The sequence below is a fragment of the Myotis davidii genome, unplaced genomic scaffold, assembly GCF_000327345.1.
Source record: "Myotis davidii unplaced genomic scaffold, ASM32734v1 scaffold499, whole genome shotgun sequence".
NCBI lineage: Eukaryota > Metazoa > Chordata > Mammalia > Chiroptera > Vespertilionidae > Myotis > Myotis davidii.
Window position 1 is genome coordinate 214674 of NW_006290677.1, and position 13167 is coordinate 227840.

At 42.0% G+C, this 13167-nt stretch overlaps 1 protein-coding gene across 4 annotated transcripts in view; it reads right to left on the reverse strand.

Annotated features, from left to right (window-relative positions):
• RAB30 (RAB30, member RAS oncogene family) overlaps positions 1–13167 on the reverse strand; it is a 75558-nt gene that overhangs the window by 8174 nt on the left and 54217 nt on the right. For all 4 annotated transcript variants that reach the window (XM_006763737.2, XM_015563903.1, XM_006763739.2 and 1 more), the window contains 2 exons: positions 4857–4957; positions 1188–1271 (listed from right to left, as the gene is read on the reverse strand). In XM_006763737.2, the coding sequence (XP_006763800.1) occupies positions 1188–1271; positions 4857–4949 (177 nt within the window). In that variant the 5' untranslated portion in view covers positions 4950–4957. The remainder of the gene's footprint in view (positions 1–1187; positions 1272–4856; positions 4958–13167) is intronic.

Below are 13167 nucleotides of genomic sequence, written 5' to 3' on the forward strand. Positions count from 1 at the left end.
TGCAGGTGCAGAGAAGGATGCAAATGAGAGGGACTCAAACTTGGAGTGCTTGGGTTGGGATCTAGCTGGGCTGATGCCACGGTTTCACTGTGCAGCTGCTGCCAGGGCTGTGGAATCTTTCCATGGGCCTCAGCTCTGAAAGACCTGACAGTGGAATTTCACTAACTCTCAGAAGCAAGTCTCTCTACCCTCCTTCCGTGTGATTCATCTCATTTCAACCTTTCCATCATCTTCTTTCTTTCCTTGCTCCAAGGTGACAAGCTTATTCTGCCTTCCTTCCCTTCTTCTTTCATGGCAGTGGAGACCCCGGGGAGGCAGTGGGGTGATTCAGATCCTGCCTATCTCCTACCTCCCTTCCTAACTGTGAAGCCACAGATAAATAAGTCACTTGGCCTCTCTGAAACCTAAAAAATGAAGATAATTTACTATATTTGCCTCACAACAGTTATAGTAAGAGTTATAGTAAGGATTAAGTCAAATAGGATAACACACGCAGAATCACCTAGCAAAGGGACTGACACATACTGGGCACTTGATAGGCACCATCTCCCTTGATTAAGTCAAATAGGACAAAACACGCAGAATCACCTAGCAAAGAGACTGACACATACATACTGGGCACTTGATAGGCACCATCTCCCTTCTCCTGTTGTTGACACCATAGTTCTCACAGGTACCGAACTATCCAGAGGCCACAAAGGGGAAGGGAGAGGTCATGCATCCCTCCTGAACCCCTCATAGTATCTCTCCCTTGCTAGGAACAGGGGGATGATGGGAGACAGGAAATGATCCATGCGACTGAATGACCCATACATAACCAGCGTAGGCATCCACTGGCTCTTCATGGGCTGCCGTTCAGAAGAGGTAGCACCGCCTCCTGGCCCGTCTCAGGAGAGAGATCCCAACAAGAAATGTCTGCCTTGTTTTTTAGCATCACCTCTGATGTGACGAAGACAGGACAAACTTGCCTTAGCCCTTCTTTCTCTGTCTTCCCATCTGTAAATGCATCACCTACAGCCCCTTTCTGCTCCCATTGAAGGAATGAGCTCTGTTGGGAAATAAGCTGCCGTGACTGAGTATATTATCTTCAATGAGGGTTTCAATTAGGAGATACGACAAATGTTATGAAAACACCATTTCCTCTCACATAGCACAACGAAAGCCTTATTGAACACTTAGCATCTTACCTTTACTTTTTCACCATTAATCTCCACGGTCTTAATCATAAAATCAACTCCAATTGTGGCTCCTTGACCTGGGGGGAAAAGACCCTAAAGAAGAAATAATGAGAAATAATAATTAAGCGAATCTTACAATTACATAAAATTTTCCCACTTCCCCCACCACCAGTCCCTTCCTTTGGGTGAGTTAACCAGCGGAAAAAAGAACCCCTAGTTAGTGTCCCAGGAGCCCTGTTTCATTTAACTTCGCATGTATATGTGTTTGGAAGGAAAGAGAAAAGGGAGGAAAAGGGAGAGAGAAATTCTGAAAGAAAAAGAAAAAAATGGGAAGGGGGACAAATAAGGGAGAAGAAGACAGAGGATGAAGGGGGAGAATTGGGAAAGGGCAGAGGTGGGGGATCGGGTTTCAAAAAATGAAACAAAAATATCAGATACAAGGCTAAGATTGAGTGGCACTGAGCCACTGGGATGAGATCAGGATTGTTAGGGGGAAGGCAAAATGGGTGGGTTCTCTAAAAGAGGTAAGATCAGGGAAGATTCAAATTAGTTCTCAATCTAGGGCATGGACATTCATGGGAGTGGACAACAATCAGAGAAACAATAGGAACGCAGTATGAGAAAAATGAACAAGACAATGAAGCGTTTGGATTTCCCCCTGCCCTGAGGGTGATAACCATATTATTGCATGAGATCAGGGCCAATGATACTGGGAAGATAACTGAAGAAACCAGTCATTCAGGGAGAAAGACCGGTAGAAGTAGCACTAAACCCGCGGAGGTAACAGCCCAGGATCTCTGTTGACTTCAGGCAAACTAGTTACCTAATCTGGGCCTCAAATCCAGTGAATTTGAGGCTGATGTAAGCATTTCAAAACAAGCAAAAAAAAAAAAAAAGGTTTATCGCAAACTGGAAGCTACACTAGATTCTGTCAAAATCACGTGTGTAACGTAATTGACTGTTACATAATATTCCTGTAAGCTTAGGGAGGAAGTTCTATCAAGAAAGAACACTTCACCTAGTTTCTCTTTCCTTGTCACTTATATTCCAGAATTTCCAGAAATTAAAGTAAAATGGATTTTATTGGCTCTGGCAGCTAAGATTGGGCCATCTTTAATTAAATCCATTCCTTAACAAGAGAAATCTTTAATTAATGTTTAATCTTAGAAGACTGAGCTTCAAAACAACAGAAAATGTTCCATTGCATGTCTGCAAAAGATGCAAACATAAACATTCGTAACTTTACTTACAAATATTGAATCAATTTTCTTCTATTTTGGTTTGGCTCAAACACTAGGCTGCCAAGCTTCAAGTTTACAGCTCCAGCTGTTTTGCAGTCTAACAAATGCCACAAAATAAAACAAATCCTTTGCAATGTCTCCTCCCCTCACTTCGCTCCCCAACTCCTCCTGCCTCAGAAACAGCTGAATCCAATTCATTTTAACTGTCTACTCAATAACAAAACCACACATAATCCTGTCTATGAAATGTGAACCTTAAGGGGGAGCTAAGGGACTGGGAGGGGTAAAAAGTACACAGAAATGAAAAATAAGGGGTGATGTGCTTACTGGTAAAAATCTGTTAAAAAATGGAAGTGGTTTTTTTTTTTTTTTTTTTTACCTCTAATGACAAAGTTTATGCTTTTAAAAAGAAATGCAAGATGCCTATGGTTTCAGAGGTTAGAACATACAGAAGATAAAAATGATCAGGCTGAGAACCAGGAGACCTGGGTCTAATGCTAGCTTTGCCACTAACATTGATATGTGATACCAAGAAGTCATTTCATCCCTCTAGACCTGAGGTTTTCACCCATAAAATGAGAGGAGTGGGCTCTTTCAGGGATCTTTTGGCAATAAGAGATGGTCAAAGGAATGACTGAAAACTTCTCTACATTTCTGCAGTCTTGTCCTCCTGCCAAAAGCAGGAAAGACTGCTAATGTTGGGTGGAAGTAAAACCAGTTGGAGTTTCCAATATGACGCCACAGTGGTTTTGACTGAGCCCAGATGCGTACTTTTGATTTCACAAGGCTGGGATTTAGCAAAAAGCACGAGACCTATTGTGTTCATGGTCATGGGGAAAACCCTGACATTTCCAAAGGTGACTCTCTGTCCCAATCTGTTTGTCTTATCCAATCTGCCTCTCCAGGTTTTCCCAGAACCACAGACCGTTATTGCTGTGAGGGGCCTTGAAGATCACCAGGCCCCTCATGTCCGTCAGGAAGGCAGGTGGGGGGTAAACTACCCGGGCTCAGAGATGAGCCAAGGGCAGAGCTGGCACGAGGACCTGCGTCCTGACTCTCAAGCCAATGTCCTTTCCACGGCACCAGCTTGCTCTATGCCTCAGATAAAAGAGCTAGTCTCAACTTGCCCAACTAGCACTTTGTGAAAACTGCAAGATGCATGCATGATAATCCCAAAAAGGATGCCATTCATATCTTTTCCGGAAAAACACAAAAGAAGGTCAACCTCAGAACAATTTCCCACAATTTCTGTATAAAACCAAGTATATAATCTCTGGCAATAATTCTCAAAAGGGCAGCCCCAAAGGAAATTTGTACTTAGATCATAAGATAAGGACTCAACCCAGATCGGACATTTTATTTAATTCAAGTAGTCCTTCACTGTTCTCAATTCATTCCCATTTAACAGATCTAGAAAAATCAGCATATTTGGTTCTGAACCAAAACAATTCCCTCCATTTTCTGGGGGACTTGAGAATACAATCTGATTGGTTTAATTTGTACTTGAGTTTCAACAATTGAATATAAAAATCAAAATAAACGAACAAGAAATCTAATGAACAAAATAAACTGATGAATAACACAGAATCAGAGGCATGGAAACATGGGACAGACTGACGGAAGGAAGTGGGGAGAAGGAGTGGGAAGACATTAACCAAAGATCTTATATGCATATATGCATTACCTATGGGCACAGACTATAGTGTGGTGAAGGCCTAGGATAGGGTGAGAACTGGATGGAGGGAGGCAATTTGGGGGGGGGGGGACATCTGTAATCCTCTCAACAATAAAGATTTTTGTTAAAATTAATATTTAGGTTTAATTTGATATCCAGATTCATTTGTTTCCCCCTTTGGATTATTATTAATTAATAATCTATTTATTAATCTAATAATTTGTTTTTCAAATCCTCATCTGGGGATATGTTTATTGCTTTGAGAGAAAGGAAAAAAGGGAGGGAGGGAGGGAGGGGAAGAGAGAGAGAGAGAGAGATACATCAATGTGAAAGAGAAACATTGATCAGTTGCCTCCCATATGCACTCTGACTGAAGATCGAACTCGAAACTTAGATATGTGCCCTGACCAAGAATCACATCCAAAATCTTTTGGTGTACGAATGATGTTCCAACCAACTAAGCCACCCGGCCAGGGCCTAATCATATATTTCTGATGCCACACACTGAAAACAAAACTACCTGCCCCTTTTCATTAAAAGAAGCAACAAGACCATGGGAGGGTGGTGGTGACCCAGAGAGCCATGCTTCCTTGAGGTGGTTTAAAAGCTCTAGCCTAGGCTACAAAGCTGGTGCTCTTTCAACGGAGCATTAATAACTGGCAGCCAAGAGGCTGGCGTGGGGCCAGTCACCTATCCTGTTATTTCTCCTAACCCCACAGGCCACACCGAGAAAGCCAATCTTGGACTTCCGAGTTCTCTTACCTGAGTGAATCGTCGGACTAGGCACGTCTTCCCCACACCAGCATTGCCAATTAAAACAATTTTAAACAGGAAATCATAATCTTCCATACTCATTTACACAGCTGCAAGGCAAACAAACACAGGCAAGAGTGAGATGGGGCCTGGTCAGACTTGCCCACAGAGCTGAAGCTGTGCCGGCCCTGTCTCCTCGGGAAAAGCGGGTCTGACTCATTTGAAGAGCAATTTAATGCTCCCCTCTGGTGACTCTGCCGGCAAGAGAGGAACACAGGTGTTTGGTCACAATGGACTTTATTCCTCCACAGCCACCTCAGACCACAGAGAGTAAATGACACAGATGTTCTTTCGCCTGGTAACCTTTATACTTCCAAGTAGTCAGGTTGCAGGTCGCTCTTGTGATAAGATGTGTTTTCGCATGGAAAGGAGATTACAGGTCTATGTGCAGAGAAGCTGGGGTGCAAGGCAGCAAGGCAAAGGAGAGTCCATCGCTTTCTCTCTGAATTTCTCACTGATCTTCCCCAAATATAAGTTAAACACCTTCATCATTCCTCTGTCCTAAACTTCACTTGGTATATACAGTTATTTGTTCAAATGTCCATCCTATTCTTAAGGAAAGGGCTTACGTCTTTCAGCTCTATTTTCCTAGACCATAGGACGGAGTTACACCTAGTAAACGACGACTCTATAATGAAATAATTCATTAATGGTCATATTGCTTAAGTTATAGCCTTAGTTTCTCCAACTGTGCTAAGAAGAATACTATACCTCTATTTCAGAGGACTGTTGTGGAGATTAAAAAAAACAAACTACTATATAATAGAGTCTTAGAATCCATAAAGCCCCATCCTAGTGAAAATAATTGTAGTCTATTGAGTACCTATGATAGTACTGTGCTAATCACCATACAGAGATCTCTGCCCTCGAGACCAACATGACAAAAGCTAAACAACAACAACAAAGTTCAATTCAATTCCAATCAGTAACAGTGCTCATTTCATAAGGTGCAGGCAGAACAAGCCTGGTGGACTCTGGAGGAGGAGGGAAAGGGTGACAGCAAGCCATGAGGGGAAGGATGCTTGGAGAGCTAGAGAAGCCTCAGCCAGCTGGGGAGCAAATGACTCAGGACTGCGGGACAGAAGCAGAGCCCACTGTACTGACACCTGTCAGAGAGCAAGAGGAATAAGTTCCCTGTGTGCAACGGTGTGTTCTCTGTGGATCATAATTTCAACTGGTCCTTGGAAAGATGACTTGACAACCAGGCCAAATGCAGCTGGCAGCTCATTTGGGATTCTGTCTCAGTTCAGGGGACCATAAAAGGAAAACATTTCTCTGTCAAGAACCCGGGTTCATAAGAAGTCATTGTACTTGCTATATGCCAGGCAAGGTACTTGGCACCTTATGTATATTTCCATTTGTTCTCATAAGTCTATGAGGTGGGTATTTATGTTCCCTACTTTACAAGTGAGTAAAACAGAAGATAAAGGAAATTAAGAGGATAGCCTGAAGTCATCGAAAGAACTCTAACATTGGAGCCAGAGAAACCTAGGTTCACACCCTGACTGTGCTGCCTTTTAAGTCTGTGCCTTGAAGGCAAGTGAAAATTTTTTAGAGTCTTACCTTCACCACCAGCAAAATGGGGTTAATAACACCTAGACCACAGAGTTGTGATGCTTGAAGTAATTAATGAAAAGCCCTAAGGACAGTATCTGGCTCTTAGTCACCCCAAATCCTCACTGTGACTCACACACTTTCCATGGTCTGGTTTCTGCCTTCATTGATGTCAGCACCATCTCTGCCCATACTGTAGGCTCATTAGATTTTTTTTTAATTGATTTCAGAGAGGAAGGAAGAGGGAGAGAGAGATAGAAACATCCATGATGAAAGAGAATCATGGATCAGCTGCCTCCTGCAAGTCCCCACCAGGGATCGAACCCACAACCCAGGCATGTGCCCTTGACTGGAATCGAACCCGGACCTTTCAGTTCACAGGCTGACACTCTATCCCCTGAGCAAAACCGGCTAGGGCTCACAAGATTTCTTCAGTTTCTTAAACACCACACAGAATGCAACCTTCCTCACCACTCCCAGCCCAGGTAACTTTTATTCCTCCCTTAGATCTCAGATTAAACATTGCTCTCTCTGGTGTGCTTCTCTGACCTATGAGGGGGGCTGGGCACCTGCTATATGTTCCCACAATACCCTTCTCCTCTCCTTTAGTAGTACTCATCATGCTTTTCTGTACTTAATCACATACATCTGTCTCCAACAGCATGTCTCAGCACCTCGGCCACATACACACACACACACACACACACACACACACACACACACATACACACGACCGTGAGCAGCAGGAGAGTAAAGTTGTTCAGTCCTGATCCCAACCCATCCCCATCATCGTCATTTCACTCTATATTATTAATTCATTTCATCCTCCAAACGATCCTATCTGCTGGACACTATTAGCAGCCTAACTTGACAGATGGGGATACTGAAGCAGAAGAGAAGGTAAATAAAAAGTTGTTAAGACCTCACTTAAGTTGTTAAGACAGCCTGGGTTCATTTTCCTGAACTACTGCCCTATAGTGCCTTTCACAGTACCTGGCTCATAGTAGGAGCTTAAGAAAGATCTGACACATTAAATGATGAAGGGTAAGCACTTAAGAAACATGTGATTTCCGTTCTCTCTCTGGCTTCCAATCCAAAACTCTTCCACCACACTGTAGTAATCTAAATAAGAATCAAGGTCAAACTCTGAACAAAAACTCACAGAGTATGTTCATTAAAACACAAGCTGTTAACAATGAAAAGAAAAGAAAACGCAGAGACAGCACAAGGATAGCAGAAAGATTTGAGGCTCTGTGGACCACCCACAGACCACAGCTCCCTGTTTTCATGAGCCTATAAACAGGGAACACAGGATGGGGCTGCATTCTTTTTCTGGGCTTAGAACTGTTTGCCACACGTTTACTTCTCCATCTTTGGCAGAGGCCAAAGAAACAAGCAGAGAATCCAGAGATCAGCGTCCAAATATAAGAATCTGAGGAACAGGGCTCCTAAGAGAAGGTTAACAGTGCCCAAATCATGCCCTTCAGGAAAGGAAGGCAAATGTTACCTGGTCCGAGTCCACGGTCATCATCAAGTCTCATGTAGTTACCACTGGAGTGAGCCACAGAATAAAAATTAAGGCCCTTCTCCTTTCTATAAGAGATTACTTTAATGCTCTATTGAATTTTTTTTTTAATAAACATCTGTGAGGAAAGTGTTTGGACTCTTTAAAAATGCAGGCTAAGGCTGGACTGTAAACTCCAGGTTACCTGCTGTGGTTACTGTTTTCTTTCCAATAGAAAACACAAGGCTGAGTGAAAAGCTCATACAATTCTCTGGAAACTGCACTCTGAGGAAGTGCTTGGTAAGTAATGTAACAGCTCAGGCATCACCGATCACCAGGTGATGAGGCAGATTTTCAGGAAGGGAACCCATTCAGAAGCAGTCAGTTACACCCACCCCTAAACGGGCAGCAAAGTCACACCTTGTCTGGGAAGCAAGCACCTGCCAAGACATGCCACTGGCCAGGCGCTACTCTAGAAACTATATATTCTATTATTGATGATGATGATGATGGCTGACACTTACTCAATGTTTGTGATGTGCCAGGTTCTGTTCTACAGGTATTCACTCATTTAAGCCTCACAACAATCCTACAAGGGAGGGACTATTATCATCCCTGGCTTTCAGAAGATGAAACTGAGGCACAGAGAGGTTGTGCTAAAGATATATAGCTAGTCTTAGGACCAAGATTCAAACCTAGACCCATCAAACTCCAAAGCCCAACTCCTTCCAAAGTAGATGCCGCTGCCCCTTGCCTCATGGTTAATAGCACTCTATCGGTCATGAGGGCGGGGGCCAGGTCAATGGAAGCCTTTGAACTACGGTGCTCTAGGATCTCCCTGCTCTGGAAGCAGCACCCCACATTGATAGGTTCACACACTGATTCCAGATCTACAAGCACTGCTCCTCACTGTGCCCTCTGAGCTCAGGTTTCTTTTAGGAGCTGGACCCAGACTTCTCCCTGCATAGCATGCCCACAATTCCGTCATCGTTCATCCATATAACCAAGTACCAGGCACAGGGGATAGAGACAGGATCACAACTCAGATAAACAAGCAAAACCCCAAATGACATATCGCCACAATACTGTAGCTCTAAATAAATGGAGATATGCCTAAGGTTCAAAATAGGAAAATTAGACAAAGGAGAGAAAAAATGAGTTTAAAAAAGATACAGGAACCATGTACTTTACAAAGATTAAAAAGAAGAAAATTTGGGGGTGGGGGGAGGATGGGAGCGGTTAATGGGGGGAAAAAGCAAACCTATGTAATACTTTCAACAATAAAGATTTTTTTAAAAAAGGACAAGAAAAAAATTCTGGGCAATGTGATTTTGGCAACATAAATCATTTATCAAAGTGACCTTTTAAAAAACAAAACAAAATTGTTTTCACCGTTGTGCATCAGAACACTTCCCCCTTGTCCTTCTGGTCTAGTATAACAGATAAAGTCAAGGCTTCTGGTGAATAAAAAGCAAAATCCCTGTCCTGTCTTCTGATCCCCAGCCCCTGCCCAAGAAAAAGATAATTTGAGGATGTGTCCTTGTTCAAAAACCATGTGCCTCACTCAGGTCCTTTCCCTCTCCCACTCTCAACTGAGACTCTCTAAACTGGAGAGGGGGGAGTGGGAGGACAGGGTTGGGTGGACAGGGGCCACTACCCCTCCCCAGGACAGCCATTCTCTCATACCACACAGGCAGCAAGACAATGAAATCAGGAGACCTGAGTCTGCTGCAGAGCTGTGTTAAGTTTCCTCCTCCATAAAATGGGGATTCTATTAGAGCCTCGATCACTGAATTGCTTGGGAGGCAAATAAAATACATGAAATAGTAATCCTTTTTAAAATGAAATAATCACATTTTTTAACCCTCTGACAAGAGTAATATATACAGATTACAGGACATACAGCCAAATAGAAAGGAAAGAAAATCACTTATAATCTTTCCCTCCCCACACCTCCTCCTGGGGATAAGGACAGTTAACATTGTGGTGTATACATCCTTCTAGTTTTATTTCTATATACTCACATCTATGTGTATTTATTTCTATATACTCACATCTATATTTCATAAATGTATGGCTTTTAAAACAAAAATGGAATCAGCCCTAGCCGGTTTTGCTCAGTGGGTAGAGCGTTGGCCTGCAGACTGAAGGGTCCTGGGTTCGATTCCAGTCAGGGGCACATACCTGGGTTGCAGGCTTGATCCCCAGTAGGGGGTGTGCAGGAGGCAGCCAATCAATGATTCTCTCTCATCATTGATGTTTCTATCTTTCTCTCCATCTCCCTTCCTCTCTGAAATCAATAAAAATATATTTAAAAACAAAAACGGAATCATAACATTATACAAAGTTGTTGTTTTTTTCTATAGAGAAGTATTTTCCCAATACCCAACATAAGAATTCATGGTTTACAATTATAGGCTTTCAGCATCCATTCAGCATTTGCTCCTATAACCTTAAATACTCAGAAATGGAGAGGGGAAAGATAGTGACATACCTTTGAGAAATACGACATACTACAACCCAACGTTGGAGAATTAAAAGTTTCTAAAAATTCCCACAATTAAAAAAACTGGCTAACCTTGTTTAATCCAGGGTTTACCAAGCATGATTTTAGCTCAGAATTATTTTCTCATATAACACCGTTTAATGTCCTTTGCTACTAAGGCTCCATGAAATATTAGTGTAGTCAATGCTATTTTACAGCATTTGAAATCGGGGCCATACAGGTAGGGTTGCTAGATGAAGGAAGGAAGGGAGTAAGGAAGAAAGGAAGGAGGGAAGAAGGGAAAGAAGGAGAGAAAGGCCACCAGTTAAATTTGCATTTCAGATAGCAACAAATAAATTTTAATATGTTTATTCCAAATATGACATGGACATATGAATATTTTTTAGAATAGAAGTGTGACCCAAATATTGTGTGGGACATACTTACACTAAAAAATTATTGGTTGTTTGTCTGAAATTCCAATTTAACTGGGCATCCTATATTTTATCTGGCAACCCCACCCAGGGAAAATTTGAGTCAGCAAGTCCAGTAGAAACAGAGGCCCTAAACACAACACCAAGCCCACCCAGAAGCTGCGGAGGGGGATGGGCAGAGCATAAGAAGCAGAATACGCCTGATGAACCCAAACAACCAAATAGAGAGAATAAGAAGGGGCAGCACGTGACACTGAAGAAGGCATTTCTGAGCTGGGGCTCTTTAGATGCTGGGCAACACTCGGGGACTGGGCTCAGTCTGGCATTCGGGGCTCTGAAGGCAAAGTCTCTCCCTCATGGACAACCCCAGCCACTGTGGGCCTGCCTTCAAGTACATCTAGGCATGTGCACCTGCCTGGCGGAGAAGAGAGTGCTCTACATGTCTACTGCCCCAACTGTCCTTAAGGACAAGAAGCATGCTTCAACAAGATACTCGTGTCTGCATATCCCACCTTGTGCTCAAGATGTATACACTGAATTGAAAGCATTTGATCCATCTTTTGCTCTAACAAGGTTCTGTCTCAGGAAGCTCATTATTGCTTAATTACCAGAAGGCAATTACTAAACATTACTATAATCAACTGCTGCAAGCTTCCTTGCTTTACACCGGCTGTTAATTTCATATTATTGCAAGGTAATTATGCTCCTTGGCTAGGGGTATCAAACACCCCCCCCACCCCCGCCCCTGTGCCATTCCTGCCCCTCATTCACTGGGCCATATTCTCCAGCCTTTTTATATGGTCCCTTACAGGGTACACAATGCTTTCACAGATGTGATCTCATCCAGACCTGCCAATATCTCATGGACTGACTGGTTCTGATCATTCAATATGCAGGTGAGGAAACTGAGGGTTTAGGTGACAAAGTGACTCACCCTAAATCACACCCTAGTGCAGTGATGGCGAACCTATGACACGCGTATCAGAGGTGACACGCAAACTCATTTTTTTGGTTGATGTTTTTTTGTGAAATGGCATTTAAATATATAAAAATAAATATCAAAAATATAAGTCTTTGTTTTACTCTGGTTGCAAATATCAAAAAATTTCTATATGTGACATGACACCAGAGTTAAGTTAGGGTTTTTCAAAATGCTGACACGCCGAGCTCAAAAGGTTTGCCATCACTGCCCTAGTGAGTTGCAAGGTAACTTCTGTCTCCTAACCACCTGGAACTTCTCCCCTTGCTGGAACACACTATGTAGTCCCAGGTTCCTGAGAATGTGGACCATGATTTGAACACTTAATATGTTCCAGAAACTATGCTGAATGTCTTCCACATATAATCTTACTTAACCTTTTCAACAATTCCATTAGGTAATTATTATTATTATTATAATTATTCCCATTATACAGATAAGGAAATTGAGCTTCACAGAGGTTAATTAATTTGGTCAAAATTACAAAACTAGTTAGTAAACGTGCACAAATCAAAACCCACATCTTTATGGGTAAATGTTAAATTGGAATTCTATCTCACTCTTTATGCTAAAATAAATTGCAGATAAATTAAAGATTTGTATTTTTAAAAATAAAAGCATGAAAGTACTAGAAAAAAGCATGATATAGACCAAATCTTAAAGTGGCGCTGACCTTCTAAAACTTACTCAAAATCAAGGCCATAAGACAAGGGTGGGGAACCTTTTTTTTGCCAAGGGCCATCTGGATATTTATAACTTCATTCACACACAGGCCACACAGAATCATCAACTTAAAAATTAGCCTGTTATATTTGGCCAAACATTTAATTAACTCACCCCTAACGCCTTGGCAGGGCCAGACCAAATGATTTCGCAGGACTTATGAGGCCCATGGACTAGACGCACCCCACCCCTGCCATAAAATAAAGAGATTGACCAGTGACTAATTAAATCTTTTAAAAATTCTATATGGCATAACAACAAAAATGAACTGATTGAAATACATACAACTAAAAGCTAACTTCCTTAAATGCATAAAGAGTTCCTCCTACAAATCAATAAGAAAAATCGAATAACACAACAGAAAAAATGGTTAAGGGTCATGAGCAGATAGTTTATAAGACAGGAAATAAAAATGGCACTTACATATTTTTTTAATGATCAGCTTCACTCTTTTTTAAAAATATATTTTATTGATATTTTACAGAGAAGAAGGGAGAGGGATAGAGAGTTAGAAACATCGATGAGAGAGAAACATCAATCAGCTGCCTCCTGCACACTCCCTACTGGGTATGTGCCCGCAA